At 35.2% G+C, this 27598-nt stretch overlaps 1 protein-coding gene across 2 annotated transcripts; it reads right to left on the bottom strand.

The window, feature by feature from the left end:
• Nucleotides 1-22006: 22006 nt before the first annotated feature.
• LOC137723109 (uncharacterized) lies at nt 22007-23507 on the bottom strand. 2 transcript variants are annotated; one of them, XM_068462272.2, is made up of 3 exons: nt 22700-23507; nt 22499-22565; nt 22007-22409 (listed from the first exon to the last, which is right to left on the bottom strand). In XM_068462272.2, coding segments are annotated over exons 1-3 (690 nt in total). In that variant the 5' UTR covers nt 23321-23507; the 3' UTR covers nt 22007-22407. The 2 variants fall into 2 exon arrangements, with proteins under 2 accessions (XP_068318373.2, XP_068318372.2); XM_068462271.2 differs by having other exon boundaries at nt 22494-22565; nt 22700-23505.
• Nucleotides 23508-27598: the final 4091 nt, after the last annotated feature.

The following is a 27598-nucleotide window of genomic DNA, read 5'->3' as shown; positions in this document are numbered from 1 at the left end:
TACATACATACATACATACATACATACATACATACATACATACATACATACATACATACATACATACATACATACATACATACATACATATATATATATATATATATATATATATATATATATATACTGTTGGCATGCACTTGATTCTTCATACTTATATTGTAGTATGTTTGGTTTTAAGGAAACTATACTTGTTTTACGGTGAGGGGTTAGTAAATTTCGAAAATAAAGGTTTTCTTATAAGCATTGTTTTGCTGACCCACTCAACTTTGTTTTTCCCCCCCTCCAAAACCTAGATAGTTGATTTCTTCGTGACACTCGAGCATCCTTTAGCAGTTCTGACATTATCTTCGATTTAGACGTACGAACTTATCACTGTTGTGTAATAAGTGTACTTTAGCTGCTTTGCCTACTCTTTGGTAGTTTTACTGTCTTTTAAGCTCTGAATATTTGTAATGGGTCATTCCCACGACTGCGCACTCTTTCACTTTTCAATATTATTAGCTCTAATTAGTTTTAAAATTTTCACTTTTCACATCACTTACCCTTATGGTTATGTCACGTCACGATGATGGCCAGAATGCTTCGACCTTCCCAGGTCGGGGTGTGTCATAATGCCAAGGGGGGAATTGGCTATTTATAAAAGTTCAGGGGGTTAATCGGCTAAAATAAAAGTTCAAGGGGGAAATGGACTAATTTAAAAAGTTTAAGGGGGTAATCAGCTAAAATTAAAGTTCAAGGAGGAAATTGGCAGCTGCATACAAGTTCAAGGGGCAAATCAACAAATACCTCTTTACTAATTCATTCATTATTTGTTTATTTTTTGACATATAATTAAATTTGTTCGGAGATTCATATCTGCCATTTTGTTTTCCTTTTTGTGATATTTTTATTGTTTTGAAGAAGAATTTGAAATGTTTAAATGTTGTGTAGTTTTTTTATTTTTTGGGTAAATTACATTTTACCCCCTTAGGTTTGGGGTTGATTGCAAACTCATACAACATCTTTAAAACATTTCAATTTCATACATTTACTTATCATTTTATTTCAATTTCATATATCCATTAAGTGATGACGTGTAAAATATGGGATCCACATTTGTGCTAACGTGGCTGCCAAATTTGTGTCACGTGGCAAAAAAAAGTTATGCATTTAAAAGACAATAATTTACCCTTTTAAAATTAAAAAAATTAAAATATATATATATAATTAAAAAAAAACCCTAAAACACATCTTCCCCAACCCACCTTCTCCCTCTCCTCCACTCTCTTCACCTCCACTCCCATCCAAAAATTCACCCACAACCCAAACCCCCCTCCCCCATCCCACTCCACCCTCACCTCCCCCGCAAACCCCCAACCCCCCCTTCCCCCCCCCCCCCCCCCCCCAAAAAAAAACCCAAAAAACCCAGATTATTTGTAATCAACCAAAAAACTTAGATTTGTAACCAACCAAAAAATATGTGTGTGTGTGTTCTAAAACAGATTACCCAGAAGAAAAAAAAATAGAGGAAAGGTTGGAACCTATTGCCCCCTATGCTGTCTTCCCATCTATTTATGACGACCTCCTTCATATCTTTCTCTTCCTCATTCTCTCATTCTAACCTTGAATTGACGTTGATCAGACCCCACAAGATGCAGTCAGCAACGACATCGGAAGGGGATTTTGGTATTTGACAATCGAAGGAGTGCTGGTGTGGAAGAATAGCGGTGGGTTAGTGTTGTGGTGGTGCAGTTTGGAGGATGTATGACTCCGTTGGTCGCCATGGCGAAGATGCCGAGAGAGACGAAGGGTTTTGGGTTTTGAATTCTGGATTGAATCTGAGGTTGCGAGGAATGGGTCGGTTGAGGGGCTGTGGGGAAGGTAGGGGTGTAGTGGGATGGGGGCGTTTGGGTTGCGGGGATGGGGTCGGTTGGGGGAGGGGAGTGTTTTTGGGTTGCGAGTGGGTTTTTTGGATGAGAGGGAAGGTGAAAAGAGTGGAGGAGAGGGAGAAGGTGGGTCGGGGAAGATGAGTTTTAGGTTTTTTTTAATATTTTAAATAGGGTAAATTATTGTCTTTTAAATGCATAAAAAAATAAATAAATACTGCCACATGGCACAAATTTGGCAACCACGTTAGCACAAATGTGGATCCCATATTTGTCACATCATCACTTAACAAATTTTCTGATGGATGTATGAAATTGAAATGTTTTAAAGATGTTGTATGAGGTTGCAATCGACCCAAAACCTGAGGGGGTAAAATGTAATTTACCCTTTTTTATAAAAAATAAATAAATAAAAAAAAAACAAGAGAAACAATTGGTGGTAAGCCACGTTTATCTACTTCTTACGGACCCGAAAAAGCTATTAGGAATTTTACCCTGTCCGTAGCCACAGTCAAACAGACTCTCCAGGTTGAAGCATCAAACCCTAGACAAAATTCTCTAAATGGCTTTTTAATACCCTTGTTAGGCATGTAAAAATTTTCTTGCATATTTAATAAATGCGCTATCGTTTGAAAAAGAAAAAACTTGTTTGACAATATTTACCAATTTTGGTTGACTTATATTTGTCACTTGGACTCAATTATATTTCTCCTTCATCAGGTAATTATCGAAAAATAAAATAAGCCCATTTTATAATCTCTTTGTCAAGAGAGGGGTGAGTTTAGTAACTCAATTTAAAGACAGATTTGAATTTACTCTGATTCTTAACTTCCCTAGTGTTTATTTTGACTTCTAGGTTTTCATGAGTAAGTTGATGCATGAGCATAACAACAATTTGGATTCTGACTTCCAAAGCTTTTACTAATACATACATAGTAACTAAATGTATATCTCACATTACACGTTGTGATAATTGTGGATGCAAATTTCTGCTTTCTTCTTCGTGGACAAAATTGCACCTACAAAACAATTAACGCATTTGGTCAAGGTCAAGAGCCTTACGTGCCCACGATGAATAAATGGGGCTTTTTGTAAGAGTGTTGAACTTAGGTTTTGAAGAAAATGGGATGGTATTTATAGGGGTGTGGCCGGCCCCTTTGGGAGAGATGGGAACCGGCCACTTTAGTAGTTTTTTGGTGTTAATCACCATCAATTAGCTAATTAATGAATTAATTAAGTAACAAATCAATTAATTAGCTAATCAATATAATTTGAAAGAAATAATTTGGGAGTTAGCTTGTGGGGAATATTTGATGAGGATAGACGAAATAGGTTTTGAATAAATACCTATTTTGATCATTTTTTACCTTGATTGAGTGATGATTGTTTGCTACTCGCACATAGGAGTTCCGATGTGCTTCGAGGGTAATCTTGTTTTTTTCACCCAAAAAATCATGTGTCGCCTCCATATTTTTCTTGATTTTTTTTTGCTCCACAATACTGAAAAATAAATTTTAATTGATTAATAGAGGTAATTGATCCTGTATTTCTGAACACATTTTTTTTGGTTAATATTATTCCAATTATATTCAATAGATGATAAAAGATTTGAAAACTTTTGAAATATTTTATTTTTAAGAAAAAAACAACCTACATTGCTGTAAAGAAGTGAAGGAAGCAGACGTTGAGAAGATTAATGAGGAAATACCAACCCAAAGTTAATGCAATTTTTTCCTTCTGCGCTCGGAACAAAATTAATGCAAGTTTTGGTGGCACTCATATCTATTATATGCCATGCAAATAGGCATCCGCAAGCAAAACCATCAAATCCAGATGCAAAATCACACCGAATCTTGACCATTAGTGTCGGGGGCCACACATCCCACCATTGGCGAGGGAGAGTAAGGGGAGTCATTGGTGGACGAGGATTCTCTCGTATTCTTTTTGTGAGGATGCATTTATCGTATATTATAGAGTTAGTTTTTGTTAGGTACTGTTTGTATTTAATTTTAAATAAAAAATTCAAAATAATTTTTTAAGCCCACAATATATGATGAACGGATAGGATGTGAGAATCCTATCCATTGCAGGTAGGCAACAAGTTATTAGGTTTTTGTTTTGTTTTTTTAACATTTTTATAATGAAGACAAATATTATAAGTTTCATAATTTTATTAATTTGGAATTTAGGAATTATAATTATCTGTTCACAAGTTTTCAATTATTCTAGTTTATGTGTCCTATTGTTATTGGTTGTCCTAGATGACATGTAAGAATAAATGATGAAAAAACGAACTCGCTCAAAATTTTGACGAAAATGCGATGCAATCTAACAGTAAAGTGTTAATTGGCCGCTACTCAAAAGTTAAGTCTTAATTTACCAAAAATATAATTTAGGGATTCAATTTCCACTAGGATGATAATAGTCGTCACACGACAATTTACACTTGAGGACGAGAGGAATACTGGTAAGATGGACGGTTGAGGTGAATCTCCCATTGATGAGCCCCCGTATGGGATCCTGTACGCTTTATAACGAAGCTGAACAACCATCAACCATAAAAAATTTGGAACGGACGGCCTTGATTGGATACCCAACAGATAAGCCTTCCTTTTGCGGAAAATCCTTTTTCGTAACATCCCCATTCGATTCCCACGAGGGGAGTGGGGGCACGGGGTCTCTACTTTCAACCAAAAACGTCGCTTTCTCGCCCTTTTTCCTTTGATCAATACGCTGCGTTTCAAAGAGTACTAATAATTGTGTGACTAAACTTCTCAGATGGCTGAGAGCCGAGCCTTTACGGACGGCTAGGATCTTGTGGCTGCATTAACAGATTTTTTTTTTTAAACGATAAATTTGTTAGATTAGAAAGTCGACAAAATTGAAACTCACATCATAATATAAGAGCAAAACTCCTCGACACCGTTGTAATAGAAGGCGGCTTGCGGCTTGCGGCTGCTTTACCAGATTCACCACCACTTTTTATTTATTGGGGTCAAAGTGCATTAACTTGGCCAATTTCGACCACTAATTACATGAGGTTGCGTATTTGACTTTTAACTTGGCCATGAGATCAACGTGCTGTGGGAATATGAGTCAAAAATGTTTTAAATGCAATTGTAAATGCCACCTCGTGAATATTAAGTTTCGAAATGTATGTGCAATTTAATGTGGGTTTTGACATTCCTACTTTCACTTGCATGTACTAGTTTCTCAATCAACCCAACGAATTTGGAGCATGCTTTACAACAACATCGTGTGGTTAAAACTAAGTTTCCAACTAACTCCCAATATTTTTGAACAATTACATTTGGATTTCCAGATGTATTCAATTAAGATTTTAAGTGATTTTTTGAAAGTTTAAGTGTATTTAATCAAGATTTTAAAAGAATTTATAACATTTCATGTGTATTCAATTAGAAAAGTTGAGGAATTCGAGAAAATTAAAGAAATTTCATAATGTATTATAAACATTCTTAAATCTCACCTCTATCTTAAGAATTTGAAGATATTCCCTCAAAACTTTGCATAGAATATTTATAAATCAATTAAATTTCATCAAAATCTATGAATTTATAAATTCATTAAAATCTCTTAAATTTCCAACTTAATACACCTCCCTAAGTTTACTACTTTTTCTTTCCATGTCATCATTGAAATTACTGTATCTAACTAAGGCGAACATGTGAGATAATGAGGAAATTTTAAACTAAATGATGTATCATCAATATAAAATAAATATGTTAATAAACACTTAAGCAATATTCTAATAATTAACATTCCATCATTTAATTTACAAAATTTAATTTAATAATTTGATTTCTTTAACATTACCCAAAGATTTATTATCCTTCTTCAACATGCATGATCATAAACGAATGGAACGTTCAAGTTAAAGAGAGTTTGAAGCTGATTGAGCCAAATAGCCATGCAGCCATGCAGCCATGCAGCCAAGCCAAAGTTGGACAAGAGAGAGAAGATGAAGGGGACACAGGAGAGAGGAGTTCACGTGGGAAGGGTCACGGAGGGGCTGCAAAATTAAGGGAAGCGTGGAAGAAATGAGCATTGCCTCACCCAAACTCACGTGGACCAACATGTCCTGCCTGGCCCATTCAGGACACGTGCTCTCGCACGCTTCTCTCTTTTTCTGTTACAACCTGTGGGCCCCCCCACCCATACAACTTCACACAATCGTGCGTGTCATCTTGTCCCTCCACTTCCCGACACCCTCCTCATCACAATCATTTGAACTCATCACTCCACACCCCTCCTTCCTTTTCCCCACCACTATCCTTCGCGCGTGCACAACAAATCCCTCCATCCCCCCCCCCCTTTTTTTTAAGAAGAGGAGGGGAAGTTATGCTAACACTGGGAAGAAGATAAGTTCGGCTAAATTATATAATAAATAGCTTAAATTAGTATCGAATTCGCCATCCACGATATTCGAATTTAAGATATCTTACTTCCAAATGAAGATGAAGAAAAATATCACCAGACTATAATACTGAGTGATCATCCTCCAATTATTAGAGTTAATGATGAAGCCAAGAATTATTGAAAAAACGGGTAAAAAAATTCCAAAAAAGTTTAGGCTACCAAAAATCGTGTGTACCATCTTGTCTCTTTTAGATAGTAAACATATTAATGTCGTTTATATTCAATTAAGATCGGTCTTGCTCTTATGCAGGGATGCCATTGTCAATGTTAACACCCATAGTAAGCAACAACAGGCTTGAATTTCATTAAAGTAATTTGTCGCACACCTCCCATACAAATTTAGAGGGACAGATCCTCGCTCGTTATGAAATTTTTAGCGATCAGAGGGGCGAATCTCTTGCTCTGTTGTGGCTTTGCCACTAAGAGGAGTCGTGGGATACAGTCGAGCGTGGGGCTGTGTTTGTTCAAGTCTCCATCTCCAGGTTCTACCACACAACACATCTCTCAAGCAACTTGGTCCTGATGAGATGAGAGCTGTTTAACTTCAAGCTCCGGAAATGACAAAACAGTCCTAAGATAATGAGCCAATCATTATTTCTATATTCTATGTAATTTAAAAATGTGAGATTGCTGGATCGATTAATCTAATCATGAGCATGACAATACACACACCTAATTTTAATTCACTTTTTTATTTGGAAACTTCAATGTCAACTGGAATCGACATCAAACTCACTCAAACTTATACCATGTAAAAAGCAGACGCTATGCAAAACTTTAATATCAATAATTATTTCTTCAATGATAAGATATATTATAAAAATTAAATTTTTTTCTAATTATCTTTTTGATTTTTTAATAATCAACCTGTCACAAATTAATATGTCTTGCTTGTGGGTGTTTTTTTTTTTACCGTTTAGTTAGGTTTTATATCTCACGTATAGATATGATATACATTCATATATTTGTTAATTGAGTTAGAGTATAATGTTTTGCAGATAGATTTATGTTAGTATATTAATTTTTTTTTGTTATAAGATATTAATTAGATTTTTTTGGAGTTGGAAAATGCATAATATTAGAAGATTTTATTTGATTTTTAATATTGTTAGAAAATATAAAATGAGTATAAAAGAAATAAAAACATATAATTAAATAACTGGACTCACTCCTAAAAGCACTCTATGTTTTTTGATCTGGATCTAAAAGCCTCTTTATTATAATTGGTTAGTTCTGAGGCTAGCCTAAACCCTTATTTTTAGTGTAAATACATAATTCAACATAATTAATAAATAAAAATTTCCAGTCAACTTGGGAGTTTTTTTTTTGGGGGGGGGGGGGGATAAGTCAAAATTATGGGGATTCCTTTCCAATTTGTATTTTAAAGGGTTTAAAGGGGAGGGACCAAGGCTATCTCTTCTAAACCAACGATATTATCTACATCAAGGGTTGGAGAGTGGGTTAAGCCTCACAATAAACTAATAATAATATGGTTCAAATTCACCTTTAACGAAAATCGAACATAAGACCTCTCACTTAGAAATAAAGAAGAATACCACTAAATCGTAGTACTAAATAACTTGTAAAGATTTTGAATATTAGAAGATCTCTTCAACAACCTAAGATCTCTTCACGCTTGTAAAGATTTTGGTCTCGGTGGTTTTTTTTTTCCTTTTTAATATTGGAAGAGGGTTTGAATTCAACTACCTCAATTTTGGTAAAATAGAAGTAAATATTGTGGCAGTCTGAAATGATTGTGTTCTATAAATAAAATAAAATAAAATCTATAAATATATGCACGAACGAATTAAATAAAAATAATTGAGTGCTTGTGCAAATAATCAGATTATGTTTCCGAGGAAAGTCACTTTCTTGCCTTCAATTCAATCATTCATTATTCATTAATGAACGAATAATATCATGTGTTACGAAATGATTTTGGACTAAGAATATCTACATTCTTCTTTTCATATATTCCTTTCACATTCTCTAGTTTGTTTTTCTCTTTCTAAAAAAAATTAATATAAGATGTTGACGTGATTTAACCGTAATCGTTCAAATATGAGGGGAGAGAAGGGGAGGGAAAAAAAAGAGGAGAGAGAATCATATTTCAATGATTTATGAGTTAAAATATTATTTATTTTCGCGATCATATTTGCCAGTTTTCTTATGGAAGGCTGACATATGCAAAACTAGCTACTCAAAATTCTCATTCTCGTACATGTATTATACGATAAATTCTATCTTTTTTATTTCATTTGATTTATTTAATCTGATTACCAAAAAATTAAAATAATTATGTGAAAATCATTTTTATAAATAAACGCAAAAATAAAAACTGGTTAAGTTATCGCAAGGCTTACTAACCATTTTATAACTTTTCGAATTAATAGAGTCAACTGGTTAACAAAAAGTAATTATATGTATGCACTCTAATGTCTAATGTAATTTTGATTCCTACCGGTTATTCTTTTGCCATAACGTCCATTCCGGAGCAAGTTGGAAGAGAAATTCCTAATTCTTATACGTATAAAATTGCTCGGTAAACTTTCGTCTATTGCAGAAAATTCCCTACTGTTGCAGCCGAGTCAACATCTAAAGGAACTCACGCACTCGATCCAACAAAAATAGTTTGGCATTTAATTTTTTATTAGAAAAAAAAAGTGGTGAATTTGAGAAGAAGGTGATTGAGTAGGTGAGTAGACAGCAAATGAGTAGGGCGTATGAAGTGATGGGTAATAACTAGGGGAGGATAATATAATAATTGGAGACCGACAGCATGTCGGGTGATGATTAACTGTCCCCACGGGTGCGTGCTAGCTGTCCCACGTGTTCCCTACACCACACACGATATTTCTCAAAGTGGGGCCCCACACGCATGATCATCTTCCTCCTCCTCATCATCATCTCCGCTGAGCCTAAAAGCCAACCTCATGATTTTGATTTCTGAGTCATTTGTTTAATTTGGCATTGCCCACTAGCCGACAAAATCCCCACCATATCCTTTGGGGTGTGGATATGGGTGTGATTGGAATTTGGGAGAGTCGTTGCCCGTACGAGGCCCCTCACCCTTCTGCATGTGATACTCACGTGAACCGGGTCCCTCGACTCCCTCCCTCCCTCTTGTTCCATCAAAATATTCTTTTTTTTTTTTTTTTTTTAACTTTTAAAAGCCTATCTTTTTTTAGATGAAATTGGAATATACAAAAAAAAAAGCCTCTAGGACAAGAGGAGTTAGAAAAATCCTATTTTTGTTATATGTTTTCTTTTTTTCTCATTTCAATTTACTTTCATTTCATCTATTGGAAGAAAAAATAAATGCTGAAAACAGTGAATCAAAAAGTTGCACATGTTGTTAAGATGCTGTGACTAAATTCGTATCACTTATCATCTTCACCATATTCTGTCATGCTTTGATTACTACATAAACCTTCATCCTCCTCACCAATTACTTTGGAAATTCTTATCAACTCTAAAAAAAATTCATTATGCACTACAAACTTTCTATTTAAAAAAAAAAAAAAAACATTTGTGAAGACTGCTTTTTAAAAAAAAAAACATTTGCAATATGCAAAATAAACGTGTGTAATTTCAGTTTGGAGTATATGCACATTATTTTATATTTTATTAATTGCTAAATAAACTATAGGATAAATAATCATTTTGTTACTCTAGCAAATAATCTAAATTACATATTAATAGAATCATCTTTGTCAACCAAAAGAGTGAAAAGATTATTTAGTTTTCTATCACAATAAAAAAGTTAAAGGCAATAACGTAATTACAAAGCAATTTTTTTGTTTAAGTATCACCTACAGATAATTTTAACATTTCTAATTTTAAAAATAAAATAAAAAAATTAAACTTGTCTCCCGCTTTCTCCACTCCCACATTCTTTCTCACTTTCTTCCTCTCTCCTTCAATTTAAAAAAAAAAAAAAATCACACATTTTGTGTATGGGCACATACTAATGTGCTTAATTAGCTTTAGAAATCTTCTAGAAATCATTATCCACCAAGACAATATTATGAAGTTTTTTTTATTTTTTATTTTTTATTTTTTAAGGGGACAACTGGTGGCAAGTCACAGTTATCCACCCCTTCTTGGGGCCAAGAAGACTTACAGAGGCATTTCAGCCTCTCCCTGGCCACAAGTCTGGCTTCCACACCAGCAGCGAGTTTCGCCCCAAGACATCCAATTTTTAATTTGAAGGAAGCCCCGTAATCCACCATTTACCACTGGACCACCAACTCGTGGTTATTATGAAGTATTGAATTGCTTCAGTTTTTAAGAATATAAATAAAATACAATAACAAAATAAAAAGTGAGGGTGAGTTCTGACTATGCTGGAGATTTTGTTTGAAAAATATTTCATGCAACAAGTGGCCCTTTACCACAGTGATGAAAAGGTGTTGTGCCCTTGCGTAACGGCACAAGTTCGAACCCTGTTGGTAACTAATCTAACATTTAATTTATTAACGCTCTCACTCAATTCAAAAAATTATTTCATACAAAATGCCCTGTTGCAGTGGAATTTTTTACATCTTATGGGGACGTCTCTTCCCCACAGGATTTACTAGTTAATGACATCCAATTCGAACTTCGTGGCTTTGATGCATCTAGAATTTGTCATGTACGTCGATATGCTAATATGATAGCATATAAAATGGTCAAGTTGGCCTTATTTTATAATCTTAATTTTTTGTTAGCTCAATGAAGCTTCCGAATTTAATTCATGATGCAAACTTTTAAATCTATCGATAAAATTACTATCGTTTTATCTTGAAAAATTATCATGAAAGAGAAATTGGACAAAGAGAAATCTAACAAAATACAATCACCAAAATAAATCAGAAATGTTGTCATTTGTTAAATTATGTTTAGGAAAAAGTGTTATGAGGTTGGGAAATGATGGAAGAATCATAGGTGGGTTACGTCGGGTCAATTTTGTTCATATTATCCGACACGCATGATGGAGCCTACTTCCCTCATCCACGGTCCACCCATGTTTTGCCCGTACAATGTTCTATCCCCCCACCCCATGTGAATGGCACGTGAAGCAAGACCCCTCCTTCATTTGAGTGCTTCCCTTGATTAATAATTTAATATCAGCAAGATGACCATATTGTCCATCTCATGTTTATGATGCAACCGGGGTATGGACCCATCTGCCTCTTCAATGATTTGATGCCCCTACTTCAAAAAACAAAAAATAATAATCGCTTCTTTTATGAGATATACGTGTAAAAATATGATTTGCATGAAGAAAGAACAGCTATTACGATTCTTTTTAATAATGAGAAAAACAATGACTAAAAGAAGTAACATCCAAATAAATAAAAAATTCGATTTTGATTCCACTTTGTCATCTAAAATTAAAAAATCATTATTTTGCTCCTTAAAGCTCAATATACGCTTCGTATTACCTTGTTTTCATTAAATTCGATAGACATTTGTTAAATTTGCTTCCGTTTCTTTGAATATGTGTATGTGGAGTTATGAGTAGGATCCACCACTCAATAAGCATATGTCACTTGTGCCATTAAAAAGGCCCGTCAACCCTGACCAAGGTCCTACCAATCAACTCTCTCCGGAGCATCCGGATCTTATAGTCGTGATTGTTGAAGAAAATCCAACTATTGCAATCAGTCCCCTCATGTTGCATTGTCATTCAGTCCATTATATATTTTTCCACCTCAACATACTTGACGGTTTTTAGACGGAATTAACATAAACAATGATGTATCAAGCCCTTTCTTCATGGATTCCTAAATATCATTTTCTTTTTTGGTTTAAGCAGTCATGCTCCTACCAATGAATTAGTTCATAATTAGTTTAAATACAAATTATTCATTTAATTTCTATAGAAAACGATATTACTTAAGCTATTTATACTAAAACTACATTGTTCTCTTGCAAGTATTTTTAAGTGTTTGTATCTCTACTTTTACAAGTGGTAAAAATTCTATTAGTTCGCAAATTGATAATCATCACTCGAATTCACGTACACATGCCTCATAAAGCCAAACACATAAAATCCAACTTAGATTAATCAAATCCTTGACTAAAGACATATATTGGATTTAGACTACGAAAAAAAAGGAAAAATGAAACAGAGGGAACTTTGTAGCCTTCCAACTTCTTCACGTATTTCGTTTATTCATTTTCATTTGATTTTTATTGGTGCACCGGACGCGAGGTTTGTGAATCAAATCCTTGACTAAAGACTTATGTCTAACTTGTTATGCATTCAATCCGGTGCTAATATTGTTGAAGTGTGAAGTTTTATCTTAAAAGTTTTCGCTGCTTTGAACCACTTCTATATTGTAGGTTGTTGTGACATTTTTCGATGTGAAATTAAGTCCATCATGACCTGTATTAAACCATACGACTCCAACATAACTAAGTTGGTACGTCTGGACGGTGTATAACGACAGGTAATGGATAAACCTTTTTTGGGGCAATATTCTATCTTGGCGAGGGAAACTTGTCAAACGAGCTTTTTTGTATGCATGAATTTGGAAAACCTTTTGCAACTTTGCATTATAATTGCAAATACAAGTTTCTGAGTTCTGACGAGGAAGCCATCATCCAAGGAAAAATTTACATAACTTCATTTTCCAACGTTGCAAAAACCATGACCAATCATTTCGTGTTTACCTTTTGAAGTGTGTTTAGATATTTTTTTATTTTATTCATTTTTTATTCTTTTTCTCCCTTTCACCGTCCTTTTTTATCGAGAGTTTTAACGAAAAGCCTACAGTACTGTTCACTTTAACGAAAAATTACATTTTTACACTAAAAAGTCAATCCTGATATTATTCACTTTACGCTTTATTATGTCCTTATCATTAAAACTCAAAATTTTCAAATCTTTTTAATTATTTTTCCTTTTTTATCTCTCAATTTTTCTCATATACTTTTTGCATATTTCAAAGGAAAAAATTAAATACTAAAACCGAAATAGTAGTCAAATGAGTCCTTAAATAATTGGACGTTTCAAATTATCCCACCTCCATTTACCCTTTGGTTTTATCTGCATGATTAATAATTTAATATCTGCAAGATGACCATATTGCCCTTCAAATGTTTATGACGCAACCGGGGTCTGGACCCATCTGGCTCTTCAATGATTTGATGCCTCTACTTCAAAAAAAATAAAATAAAAATAATCGCTTGTTTCATGTGATATACGTGTAAAAATGTGATTTGCACGAAGGAATAATGGTTATTATGACTCCTTTTAATAATAGGAAAAAAAAATGACCAAAAGAAGTAACATCCAAATAAATAGAGAACTCAATTTTAATTTCACTTTGTCATCTGAAATTAAAAAATCGTTACTTTACTCTTTAAAACTCAAAATACGCTAAACCTTACCTTGTTTTCATTAGTTTGTTAGACATTTGTTAAATTTGCTTATATTTCTTTGAATATGTGTAGGATCTACCACTCAATAAGCATATGTGACATGTGCCATTAGAAAAGCCCGTCAATCCTGACCAAGATCCTACCAATCAACTCTACCCGGAGCTTTCGGATCTTATAATCGTGATTGTTGAAAAAAAATCCAACAATTGCACTCAGTCCCCTTGCGTTGTCATTCAGTCTATTATCTCTACTAATTAATAAAACACTCATTGTCAACTAAAACTCTATGAAATTATAAGTTTAACTCTCTAATTAAAACATAATATGAATAAGAAATATGGGGTAGAAATGTAATTTCACACAACCAAATTTTGTTTTTTTTTTCGTTTTTTTCAAAGCCTCACTTACATGTAATCATAACATATATCTAGTTATATAAAAATAAAAAAATAAAAAATCCCACTCCCACGTTCTCTATCACTCCCTTCCTCTTTCCTATTTCAAAAACAAAAATAAAAAATCTTCTCACACATTTTATGTGTGCCTATATGCTAGTATATTTTAACTCACCTCAACATATTTGATGGTTTTTAGACGGAATTAACATAAACAATGATTTACAACTTGCAAGCCCTTTCTTCATGGATTCCTAGCTATCATTTTCCCTTTTTGTTTAAGCAGTCATGCTCCTACCAATGAATCAAACAAACATTTTGATTAACTGCCAACGAAAACAAGAAAGCTTGTCAACTTTGATAAGAATAAATAAATAAACATTTGTTGCAGTTCTATTAGATTAGGAATGTAATTGTGTAAATTCTAACATATATAAGATATCCTTATAGGATTCTACCATGATACATCAACGAAGTCAACGCCAAGACATATTGCGTCTACATCACTTCAGCAAAGCATCAGGAGATTGAAGGCATGCAAGCTGATCCCATACAACCTTGTCGACCTTAACACGATGTCACTACCGAAGTCAACCTTCCAAAAGCTTGTTCGAGAAATTGGTATGCCTAACTATTCGTATGCAATGCTTGTAGTTCTCATTTAGAAGTTCTGTCAAACTCAAGGGGAGTATCCCGAAGTATACTCACTTGATCTTAATGTACTATTTTTTCCTATGATTAGGAGCATTTTTCCAACTCGGTTTTTGCTACCTAACTAGGTTTTAACGATGCACCCATCCTGAGCTGATCATACCCTTGTGAGCTCTTCTACTTAAGTTCAGAAGACGTATAGTTTTGACTTAATACAACTTCTCACTTTTCTCCTTAGCCTATGAATTTTTCTCCCACCTTGGGTTTTACCATAACAAGGTTTTGTGAGTTTTACCTTTTTATGCATTCTTCCGTTAATCTAAGACTCACATTCGCTCATTGTGCCGATGACTTCATCAATTGTACTTACTTCATCGCTGAAGACCTGATGTGCCATTTGTTTGAGTATTTACACACTTAACAGGGAGTGTTGCAATCCTATTAGATTAGAAATGTGATTGTGTAAATCCTAACATGTCTAGGACATCCTTATAGGATTCTACCATATCTCTTAGACTAAATATTATCCTATTAGTGTTGTAATCCTATTGGGGTAATGAATTAACCTTCTCTACTACTATAAATAAAGGCACAATGGGGTGAAATAGAACACACCTCGTAAGTACACATCTCTCTCCTCTCTCTATGCCACACCCCCTCTCTCTTTCTAGCCTCCATAATTGTTCAGTAAATTATGCTTACAACAACAATGAATTATTATGAAAATTGAATTGGTCTTTTCTGTAGGAATTTTCAGCTAATTTAATTTCGCAATTAAATTAATGTGCATTTTATGAATGAACACACCAACACACGTACATATGCACTTTCACATACATAGTTTAGCAATTACAAGGCTTACTTAGGCCATTATTCTTGCAAAATGTAAATTTGTATATTGAGAAAAAGTTTCAAAGGAAAAAAGGTTTGGGATCACAGTATCCGAGAAAGCGATTCTCTCGGGCTAGTTCAGGTTGTTTGTAGTCTCTGATCAAATCACTATCTGCTTAAGATCTTTCTCCAACTTTTATATGACTCACGCTTAACAATTAACAAATGTTGTAGCGTATAGACTAATCAAGTTATGTTTATTTTTTAGCATAGATCGTTTAAGCTTTACGTACTTCCTCGAAATATTATCTGTGATGCGTTACTCTGAAATTTGTATTGATTAATTTTAATTTGCGTATCAAAGAACAATTGGATGACACTCTTTCACTAGGAGGCTTGGAGCTTCCTAATCCTCCTTCCTTTCTAACCAACTTGCTCTTGTATTATTACCTCTCATGTGGATCCTCCGTGGCACACCGTTTTCTATGGAGCCGATGGACAGCAAAGCACACGTGTATCCTGTCCAACCCACACGTGTACTCCCGGTCAAACTTACCATGTCTTTGCTGGATCTAGTCAACGGTCAAATACCTCCTCACCCCTCAAATGATTTGCCCTCAAAATTTTTAATATCCCACCTGTGCCCCTCATGCCTTCCTCTCACCTTCTTGACCGGCCGTGCCGGTTCCCCTACGCGCACAGACTCTTCCTAGCCGTCAGATGTTGCACGTGCGACCGCGGCCGATAAAGGTGGCCTAACTTTGATGGGCATATTGGGGTGGGTCCCATGTGTCTGGTTCTCTGACCTGCTGAGCTGGTCAGCATGTGATTAAGCTGTTGGACGAATCGTTGCTTAATTCGGTTTTTTCGTTTCACGTGCATCCAAATTTCATAGTCTAAAGTGCTATTAAGGTGATGCATTGACTAATATACCCATGTTTAATTTGATTGAGTGGTGGTCCCGGTGCATAAATAAAGGGCACTTTTGGAAAAGTGAAAAGTGGGTATGATTTTATCAAGGATTGTGTTTGGAAAAGCATGTTTTGTTGGTGGGGTTTATATGATAATTGGGAATTACAGAGGATATTAGGCTATCATAGTTTAATCATTTGAAATTTATATCTATTTTATTTTTATTTTATTTTATTTTTGGTACTAGATTGAGTTGAGACTAATTAATCTTTTGATGAAGTATAATTTGCTCTCCAACTCAATTATGTCAATACTTCAAATGATGAAAGTGTTCAATCAAAGAAAATGGACGCTAAGGAGACTCTCTTAAAGTGACATTTTTATACACTTTTCGTCACATTATATTTTTTGCACAATGCTTTATAATATTAATATAAATATTATGCCAAAAACATGAAATAACAAAAAGTTTATAGAGAATTGCACTTCTAAAACAATCTGCTTAGCATTTTTAATTAGAGAATTATATTATTAATATATAAGAGAGATTGGAAATCTCTGGAAGAAGTCCCACATCGAAGTTAATTATTAATGGGATTAGATTTAGTTAAAAAATGGTAATAATGATTAGGAAACAACCTAATTTTGCTTGGTTGGAAGCATGAGAGCGACCAAGTGGAATAAACAAATGGAATTTGGCCCTTTTTATAAATTCTAGGGTTCCTCCGTCCTTGTAAGCATGTTTCCTAAAACGTCGAGTTAATGAGCTTTAATCTCAGCATAAACGTGGTCTACTTGCATTATTATAACTAATTAATCAATCTTAAGCTGGCATGATGAGCTTTTCTCATATGAACAAAATAGCATAATTTAACCTTGATCACCAAGCCTCCTGCTCCTTACATTGCATGATGACAAATGCTAAAGTGACTTTCAAAAGTTGGACCATTCATGGATTCTCCGATACCTCATATTTTTTGGCAGACAAATGCTAAAGCGACTTTCAAAAGTTGGACTATTCATAGATTCTCCGACATCTCATATTTTTTGGCATAATTCAGATGCTAACATTATAAAACAATGTGCAAAAAATATGAGATGACGGAGAGTTCATGAAGAGTCTTTGAGAGTCTCATTAACATTTCTCTTACATGATTATTTCTTAATTTACCTAAGCTTTACATTATTCATTACTTCTTTATGCATAAAATTCTTACTTTGCTAAACTTATCATTCATGATAAATTGTAGAATCATTTTACTATAAAAGCACTTTTATTTATGGAAGCGCTTTTATGTCAAACACGCTTTATGTAGAGAAAAATGGTTGCTATATGCTAATGAGCTACGGCCAATTAGCCATAATTCTGTTGAAGATCCAATATAACTGGGCCTTTGGGTCCTTGTAAATTTAGTTTTGGGCCGGGTGTAGAATATTTGATTTTGTTTTCGTTTATATGGTACGCGTTTGGAAAAAAAATCTCACTTTCCTCTTGAACTTGCAACTGTGCGACTTTTCCTGATTTTCTTTCAAATTTTGTCTTCATTCTTATGTCATTTTATCATTAAATGGGTCAGGAAAATCGTGAATTTTCTGTTGTAGAAGTAGAGCCAAAATAAAGAAAACACCAAGTTTCGAGTGAAACGCTAGTGCCACATTAGTCAAATTAACGATAATTTATCCAGAAGAATTTTACTTATCCATTACCTGTAAAATATAACAAAGGTTTTGTATTTGGGCATCATCCACACAAGTGTGGAGTCCTAACTTGAACTCTTCCATGCCGAAGAAAGAGTTAGGTTACGTTTGGTAGAGATTTTAGGGGAAGTTTTTAACTTCTGGCCAAAAGTTTAGGCCGGTATCGAGCTGGAGCAACCTGAAATGTTTGACCTCTTAGTTCAATATTGACTAAGCCAGGCCCAAAGCAGAGCTGCGGTATTAGGTGAGGTCACTTAACTAGGTCGTGCTTAAATATTAGGATTAGGGTTATGAGTAATGTTTCAATTGGTTAACTATTTTGCCTAATCAATTGAGGTGTTGCTCTTCTTCTTCTTAATTTATGAAGTTATTTGTTCTTTTTTAAAAACCCAAAGAGTCTTTCATTGGAACTTTTCAATATCATTTTTGATTGAGTGCAAGACAAGTCATGGAATTATTTCAAATGCACTTTTTTTTATAAGCGTATAAGCGATACTGGAGGGAAAAAAATTGAGCACATAAACCTTTTATGTATAGTGAAATTTTTTAACGGACTAGGCTACAAATTTATTATGTTATGAAGGCACTTGATATATCGAAACCACACTTGAAAATATAATAAGAGTTAATCCTATTATTTTGATGGGGCCCAATATGAATATCTTTTCTTCGCGAGTAACTTTTAACTTGGACAAAATATGGAAGTTCTCTTCCACTTCCTTTTTAGTACATCAATATTTTTACACTAGGGGGAGGGGGAGTTCAGCTAAACCACATTATGAGCAATCTAATTTGGTATCGAATTCGCCATCCACAAGATTCGAACCTAAGACCTCTCACTTCCAAGTGAAGAGGAATATCACCAGACCGTAGTACTGAGTGGCAATTCTCTTCTACTTCTTATTTCAAAATGCCTTCAATATAGTGGATAGTCCTGTCTAAATAGTCATGTCTATTAAACAATGCCTTAATTAGTTGTTTCTTCATGAATCAAAATACCACTACCACTTAGTGGGCTGGTTGGGATAGGTTGTAACCAATTAAAATGGACTTGAGTCCAGTCCGTTATTTGTTGTGTCAAAATATGAAATGGACATAATTGGACATGATGAGTTATGAATCCACAATAGAGGTTTTGCCGTGGACCTTCTACCTCCACGCGGCATTGCGCACTATTTTCCTATGCTCTTTCTTTTCATGGTTGGATTTTATTCAATCCGAAAAGCAAGCGTATTTTCCTCCACACATTGCCTTGGGAATGTTGGAAATGGAGGTACAATCTCTCAAGATTTCAAAGTCGGATTAGCGCTCCACGCGAATCATTCCAATATCGTCTCAACTTAACTACCTCAATAGCTTGGCAATGTTGGCTTCTATTACAAAAGATAATAGTGCTATTAGTAATGGAACCATTTATTTATAAGTAGCACTATATTATGTCAAGTTGCCGAGGTGGTATTGCATTCTACAACTCAATCGTGTGTTTAATCTTAGTTTTGAGCTTCCTAATATCAATTTCAAGATTGGCTACAATACTTTACATATATTTACTACATTTACAATCTACCTGTCAAATATAACACAAGTTAAATATATGTATTAATATAATTACCATCTGACTGTCAAAATGGTAATTGTATTAAATACATATAAGTATATTATTCTACAATTTGCTAGGGAATCATATGAGTCAAATAAATGTATGGGAGGTAAACCTGTTAGGGCCGTGGTCAAGTTGCATTACTTGCAATGAACTCCTGGTGACCTGTTCGGTTGTTCCTCCAATTTGAAACGTCTAAACTCTAAAGTGCCACTTTACGTTGTACCGTTAAAAGCCGCAACTTGATTTTCTTCTAACAATGGCCCAAAATTTCTCTAGGAGTAATATTACGCAACACCAAATTTGTTCACCAAATAACGTCACACTGTATCATTTATGAATATCTGGGGCATCCTTAGACCTCGTTTACTTTTAACAAGACTCGGACACATCATTTGGTGAATACAAAAAAAATTATGCCTCTACTCAGACATGTTTATCATCATGCATCCTTTTGTTCCATTCAAGTTGGGATCGTCACGTTTCAGGCACAGCCATGGATAGGCAAGCAAGCAACCTATTCCTCTATTGGGCCATCAATAACCAAGAGAAACTCAGAAAATAGCAACCAGGAATTCAATGTTCATATTTGTCTTAAAAACGAACCGAAGAAAAGACCCAATAAAACCGAATCAGACTCTCTTTATATGCAAATCACAGTTTGACACATAAAGGAGTAGTTGAAAAGGGAAAGGAAACAAAAGATCAAGTTATCCAAGATCGTGGAGTTTCGACATCTACTATCTTCCTCGAAGAACAACTCCTGCTATTCCAGAACAGAGCTCAAGCCAACAATTCACACAATAAACAGCAAGGTGCTTAAAAGATTTGCATAATCTTGCTACCTGATTAACTTTTCGATCATACTACCTTTGAAATGAAGGCAAGCTTACCAGAGCTGGCACAGGAATACGAACACTAGTTCAGCTATTTTAACAATCGACGGGCTTCAGCCACAAAGAACAACAGCAAAGGAAAACATTTGATTCCGAAGGTTTGATGGAATTGTTATGATGTGAAACCTGTCACACACAGCAAAACAATTTGTACCAATTTCAACTTGAAGAAGCAGCTAAAGCTGACTTCCATCCTGACTGTGAAGCAGAAAATAAATGTCAAACACTTGGTAGTCACAGAAGAAGTATTAATACCACGCTGTTGCTAATCAGTAGGAATAGCATATCAAATGACAGAAAACAAGTAAATAAAACACAAGTGCCTTTACCGTTCAGAAATTGGTTTTACCAACAGTCTTTATGACAAAGGAACTTTAAGAACAAATTGAAAATAGCACAAGGAAAAATAAAAGAGAGAATACGATATTGGACTTCAAGCACCAACCAGACTGAAATTATGAAATAGCAGCAACTATAAAAGGCAATGCTTTTGTAACATGAGAATATAACAAAGGATAGAAGACAAGCTACATAAAAGAAGAATAAAGGTAACATTATTATGTCAAACAGTTGAACCCAAAGCCTATTTAAACACCGCTTTTATGTGCAACCGATCAAATTCCCCTAAATTCCTTTTGTACTTGGAGGAGGGAAGGAATAACATGGGCGTTAACACTTTGACCATTCTGACCTATTAACAGCCGGGAAGCTAGAGAGAACAGATTATGGCTAAGAAAAGTGGCAGAAATCATGAACACCAGAGATTTACCATCAGACAGAAAATGTGAGACTGACATCTATAGGAAGTCGAGAATGATTAGCATTAACTAATTAATCTGGTTTGGATATACTAAAAAATATCCTAACCTTGAAGCAAAATAAAATATATCTTTAAATTCATTAATACCATTAAAGAAGGAATCAAATTATCAAATTACCCATACACGCACAAAATATATATTCATGCACAATAGGAACATCTATAGTATCCCACATGCCTAAATATTAAATGTGCAAACCTATATGTATAACCCATTAACATGCCTTATGCAAAACTTACCACGGGCACAAGCATCAGTATGATTAACATGGAAAAGAAAAGTTAAATGGACGAAACATGCAGATGCAGGGAAACACTACATTCAACCTCAGAAAAGGTTCGCCTTGTCGGTCAGTTGAACTGGAGCTCTTCCAGAACAAGGAAGCATGCAGTCAATAAACCCTGTATTGAAAAACAGTTTGCTAGACAATGCAAAACCTGCCCCCCAACGATGTAGGGGAGCCTGTCAAACTTTACAAATCAAACAATCAGAATCATTCAAAAAATGAACGAAAGCACAACGAATCTCCGACAAGCCTAATCGATTAATACCATTAACAAGAGAAAGGTCTGAACTTGACGCTATATCATGTACATATATAGAAACTCCATATATTTTTACATATTAGACCTACTTCCATATAAAGCAACTAGATTTACCCTGCATCCTACCCCTAATGAGCAATACAATAAGGCCAAAAAAAATAAAACTAGACATTAAAAAAAGGAAATTAGATATCCTCTCTCCTTTTTTCCCTCTCATGGATTTTTGTTCTGCCTTGTATAGGGTAAATTCCAATTCTTCTTCTGTAAAAGTTGAGCGCATGATACCTCAAAAATTGAGGCTTCCACTCTACAGCTGCAGCAGCAATTTCCATTTACGAAGTTTCGAGACAATCATAATCTTCCGGTCACCATACAAATCTACCTCTGCAACAAAAACCCAACCATCCATTAGCAACAAAAACCCCACAAAAACATGAATTTGCAGAAACTCAGAGAGAAAGAGATAACCTTACATGGAGAATCAGCAGACTTATAAGCATCAGCAGTAACACCAACCAGCCACAACCCAGGAAAGATACTCTGCAAATTCATGCAACCCCAAATAAATTACAAAATTTCATAAAATAAAACAAAATTCATGTTAAATTAAATTTAAAAAAAAAACATAGAAAAAAAAAAAAAAGAAAAAGGAGGAAAGAGCAAAGTGGACGTACATCGAGCTGCTTCTGAACATTCTTGGGTCGCTTCTTGGGCCTTCTGGAGGGCCTCGACCCGGTCATCACGAACACGTCCTCTTCAATCTCCTCCTTCGACAAAGCGATCCAGAACTTGCTCTTCTCCTTCTTCTTCTTCTCCACACTTTGCCCCTCCGCCAAACCCCTCAACCTCATCGACTTCGGCTGCTGCTGCTGCATCATCTCGCTCTGACTTCTGTTCGGCCCTTCAGGTTCCTGCCCTTCCCGGTTCGCACCAACCGCGGCGTTAGGGCCACTTGCCTTTTGAAACGACGCCGTCGCGGGAGGTCTCCTGGGCCTCAAATTCCAGGGCTTCTGAAGTAGCACCTCAGCTTCCTCCTCCTCTTGATCGCTCTCCCTCTCCTCGCTCCTACGGCGCTTGTTTTCCGGGCACGAGATCAGCGATAATCGGCGGCGATCGGCCCTGGAGGACCCGACCCGGTTGTGGCGGTCGGATTCGGAGTCGGGCTCGGAGGCCGGTTCAGCGGAGGCGGGTCGGCGGTAGCGGTTGTGGTTGTTGGCGGTGGCGTTCTTAGTCCCCCATTTCAAGAATGTGAGCGGGAAGTTGTGCAGCGGCGGCTTCACTGGCGCTGTCGCCATTATTCCTGATCAACACGCAGAGCTAAAGCCTTCAGAGTTTCAAACCAACAAGCCGGCTATACATACACACCAAACTGTATCTATCTATCCATCAATCCTTTATCAGTTTATGCTTGTGCTTCAAGTTTTTAGAGAGAGAAAGTGAAGGAGGAGAGAGTGAGCGAGAGTAGGTTATTTGTGATGTGAGGAGAGGAGAGGTGGGGGGCTTTCCTTTTAATGGTTGTACTACTACAAATACAGTAGGGAGACGGAAAACCAAGGGGCTGTGGTCTTTCTACCCTCTACGCCTACGACTCTATGGCGTTACGGTTTTTTAATTACTCTTTTACCCTTGCTTTTTAATTTATTTATTTATGGCATATTTGTTTATTTGCTTTTGAAACGTGTACAAAGCTGCCAATTTCTCGTGAACTTTAACTTTAGCCGATTATTTTTTGAACTTTTTTATTAGTTAATATTTTCTTTGAATTTTAATTTTACCTGATTACCTCTCTAAACTTTTATAAATAACCAATTTTCTTCTGTTGCTAGATTTTAAAATTTTTTATCTAATTTCCCATTAATTTTGATCACTCGAATAGCACATAATAAATTTTGGGGGTAAAAAAGAATGAAAATTAGATGGATGAAAATTTTAAAATCTAAATAGGGGATAATTGGGTATTTATAAATTTTAAAAGGATAATCAGCTAAAGTTAATTTTAGAGAAAAATTGACTAATTACAAAATTTTGTGATTGATTAAAATTAAAGTAATAAGAGAAATTGATAGCTGACAAATATTCTTTATTTCTTTTATTTCTTTTGTTTCTGATTGTGGGCCAGGTTGGACCATTTAATATCCTGCTTCTTTTTGTTGTACGTTTTGACCTATTGGGTTTGGGTCCTTGGGGGAGGGAAGAGGATTCTCTCCTGACCTTAGGATGAGGATCCTCCTGATCATAAAATCCGGATCGTTCAAAATTAATCCAACAATTCTATACAGAAGGTTCTTTAAAAATTATAATAATTGCAATCGTTTAATTAAATTTGAACGGTCCGGATTTCGTGATCAGAAGGATTCCCATTCTGAGTTCAAGACATGATCCTCTTCCCTTGGGGAGGTGGGTTTTGCAGTCAGTGTACAACATCTTTAAGCGTAAAAAGGTCGACGGTTAATCGGACGGTGGATATGATCATATGAGAATATAATTGAAGGTGATGATGGGTCACTATCTGTCTGCGAGTTATATATTTTGCTCCAGTTCATGTTGGGCTTTCGTAGTAACGTGACTGAAACCTATATTTAGTGTCTTATTGGGAATATGATTCTCTTTTTCCTTTTTTTCCCTTCTCTTTTCTTCTCTCCTATTTGAACGATCATAGTTAAACCATGTCAACATTTTATATTAATTTTATATAGAAAGACAAAGGTAAAATAAAGAATGTGAGAGGAGGGGAGGAAAGTGGATGAAAAGAGGAGATGAGACAATCCTAATCCGTCTTATTGAGCTCTATTTAAAAAGTCAACTTTGAATGATTTTAAAATGACTGAAAACTTACTTGATCAAGTGTGTATTTTGGAAAAAGCACCGGTTATCATTTAGTTTATTAATGTGTAATGGTATTTTTAGCATTCATGTCTCTGTGTTTTCTTGTAAGATGGGGATTTAGGTTCCTGCCTATTATAATTAAGTCTTTATAAATAGAATGTTTGTAACTCGGTTGGGATAATTTTTGTGGCAAGATTTAGCTTATTTGAGTTATGTAGCTTTATGGACAATTTTTGTAGTTTTTGTTGCTTTTAGATAATAAAAGAGTACTCCTAGTTTGGTAGCTTATTTGAGTTATGTAGCTTTATTTGACTTTCACACTGTTGAAATCAACCTTGCCACGAACTCAATGTCTTTGTGGTGGTTCAACATCGGAAAAGGAGAGTGTCATTGTGTGTCGTTATGGTGTTGCTGCGTTTTTGGATGGGTTCTGATTAATGAAGATCCGTTTCGACTTTCATAGCAAAATTGTTCAAAAGGGTAATTTTGTAAAAGTGTGATCAATAGTACAACCAATCGTCAAAACATGTTTAAAGTGGCGAATTTCCCGAAATAAAACTAGGCCCTTTTAGCCCAAGAATTTAGCCTAATCAATTGAATTATGAGGCAAAGTGGCCCTAACCCAAGCCTTAAACAACGTGAGACTGGCTTAAAATTATGCAAAAAAAGAAACAAACATGAGCAGAAGAGCTCCTTGCAAGCCAATTGAAAGACGACACATATATAAGTTGTCAAATTTTTCTCCATCAAAGGAAGAAAGATAAATGATGGTAAAATTGAAAGAGGTCAAATAACAAAAAGAATCTCACCTACTAGTGTAGTTATGTTGTCAACATGCGACACGGGTCTTTGATAAAAGCAGCTAGGTATCATAAAAGTGGTACTAATCTCCGGGTTGAGGTGAGATTCTTTAGTCCCAAGCATTCTAAGAAGTTCAAAGATCCACCAAACAAAGACAAATACGACCTTTCGTCAATTCAATTGGCCCCTCGTGAATGGCACATTGTTTTGAATCGATACAAAGATAAACCTTCTGCCAAACCAATCAGTACCAAGGCCATCTGCAAGGCCAAAGGAAAGAAATGGCCTGAAAATAATTGACTTACGCAATGGAGACGACTGTAATGCAAGACTTATAAGAGGCAGAGTTAAGGAAGAGAAAAAATATGAGGAGTATGCCAAAATGGTGGAGTTTCTACAAATACAACTGTACGTGAAAGAATGAAGAAATGAGAATAGAAAGAGATGATAGGATTATGGAGGGGACTAGCCAAATGACACGAACAAGAATAAAATTTGGTTGAAGAGGCAACCAACAATCACTGATGGGCAAGGGAGTAGGGGTGGTGAAATGATGATACCTATCATCTCGAACACCAAACAATGGACTGGATTCAAAGCCTAGCCTAGCCAATCCCTGCCAATCCACTGTTATCCTTAAGGTCCAATCCCTTCAGCCTATTAAAAGGATTTTAAGAATGCGTTTGTTGCATCGGACTAAACTAGTTTCAAGTTAAACTTGCTTATAATAGACTAATGTAGACTAACTTAGTAAAACATTTAGTGTAGTATTGGATTAAAAAAAGAATAATTAACAACTGCAATATTATATTATTTAATACACATCTAATAATATTTTATTAAAAAAAGAATAATTAACAACTAGAACATTCAACCTCACTCTGGAGAATTCTTTCATTTTCTTCCTCTTTGGTTCTGGCTCCCATTATCTCCTCCCATCTTTTTCCTGCAAAACGACATCCTTCAAAGCCATTTTTCCTGCAAAATTGTCCCCAAAGCTACTCTCTCTCTCCTCCCTCTCCGTCTCTCCATCTCTCTTCAGCCAAAGCTATTCTCTCCCCTTCTCTATCCATTTCTCTCTAGAATTTTATGAGAAAAAGGGAAAACTTTTTGGGAACTTTTGGGAATAGGACAAATTTTTCTATTGGGATTGTTGCTGTTATCGATTTGCATTTTTTTTTCGAATTTCGGTGTTGAGGTTTAGGCTGTGGGTGGCGTTGGGTTTCAGATATGGGCATGGGGTTGGCAAACGGAGTTACCCAGAAGCATGCTTACAGACTTGCAGCATGTAGACGTCGTACATAGGTTTGGAGACGGGATTAGCAATCTCATGGTTGTTTAGGGGTTTTGCTAAGACCAGCTAGCCTTTGCTTTAGTCGAGGCGAGTAAGAGGCTGAGAGCTAGTCTCATTAGGGTTTAGGAACTTTAATTCCTACGGGGAACAAACACGAGATTGGTTAACCCTTAGTCATGTCCAATCCATTGAACTTTAGTGAGGGCAAACAAACGCTTCGTAAAAATGCTTTTAAATCATATGAGTAAGAGTAATCAAATACAAATGTTTAAGCATTTGAGATATAAACCTCTTGCACACACGACATTGGTTTTGAAAAGAAAGGAAAAGTATATAAACTTGAACATAGTCAATTGACCAAAGCATATATGTTCTGCTTGGAACATCTCCAAAGAAGAAAATGTCCACATAAACTATAACAGTAAAAAAAGACAGCTACTAATTGTTTTCAACTGAAATGTCAAATCCTATGTGGCATGCATGGAATGACAGCAAAGGGTTGCTGTCAAATATTTTTTAATTAATTATTAAATGTCTTTTATTAATTTTTAATAGTTTAGTCATTTATTATAATAAATGTTATTGGTGAACGGTGCAATCTGTTTGTATGCTGCGTTAATTTTTTATTTTTTTTAAGTACACAATTCCTTTC

The sequence above is a fragment of the Pyrus communis genome, chromosome 4, assembly GCF_041283825.1.
Source record: "Pyrus communis isolate YQ-2024b chromosome 4, ASM4128382v1, whole genome shotgun sequence".
In the NCBI taxonomy this organism is placed as follows: Eukaryota; Viridiplantae; Streptophyta; class Magnoliopsida; order Rosales; family Rosaceae; genus Pyrus; species Pyrus communis.
Note: the sequence above shows the minus strand (reverse complement) of the source record. Positions and strands in the feature narration are given on the sequence as shown.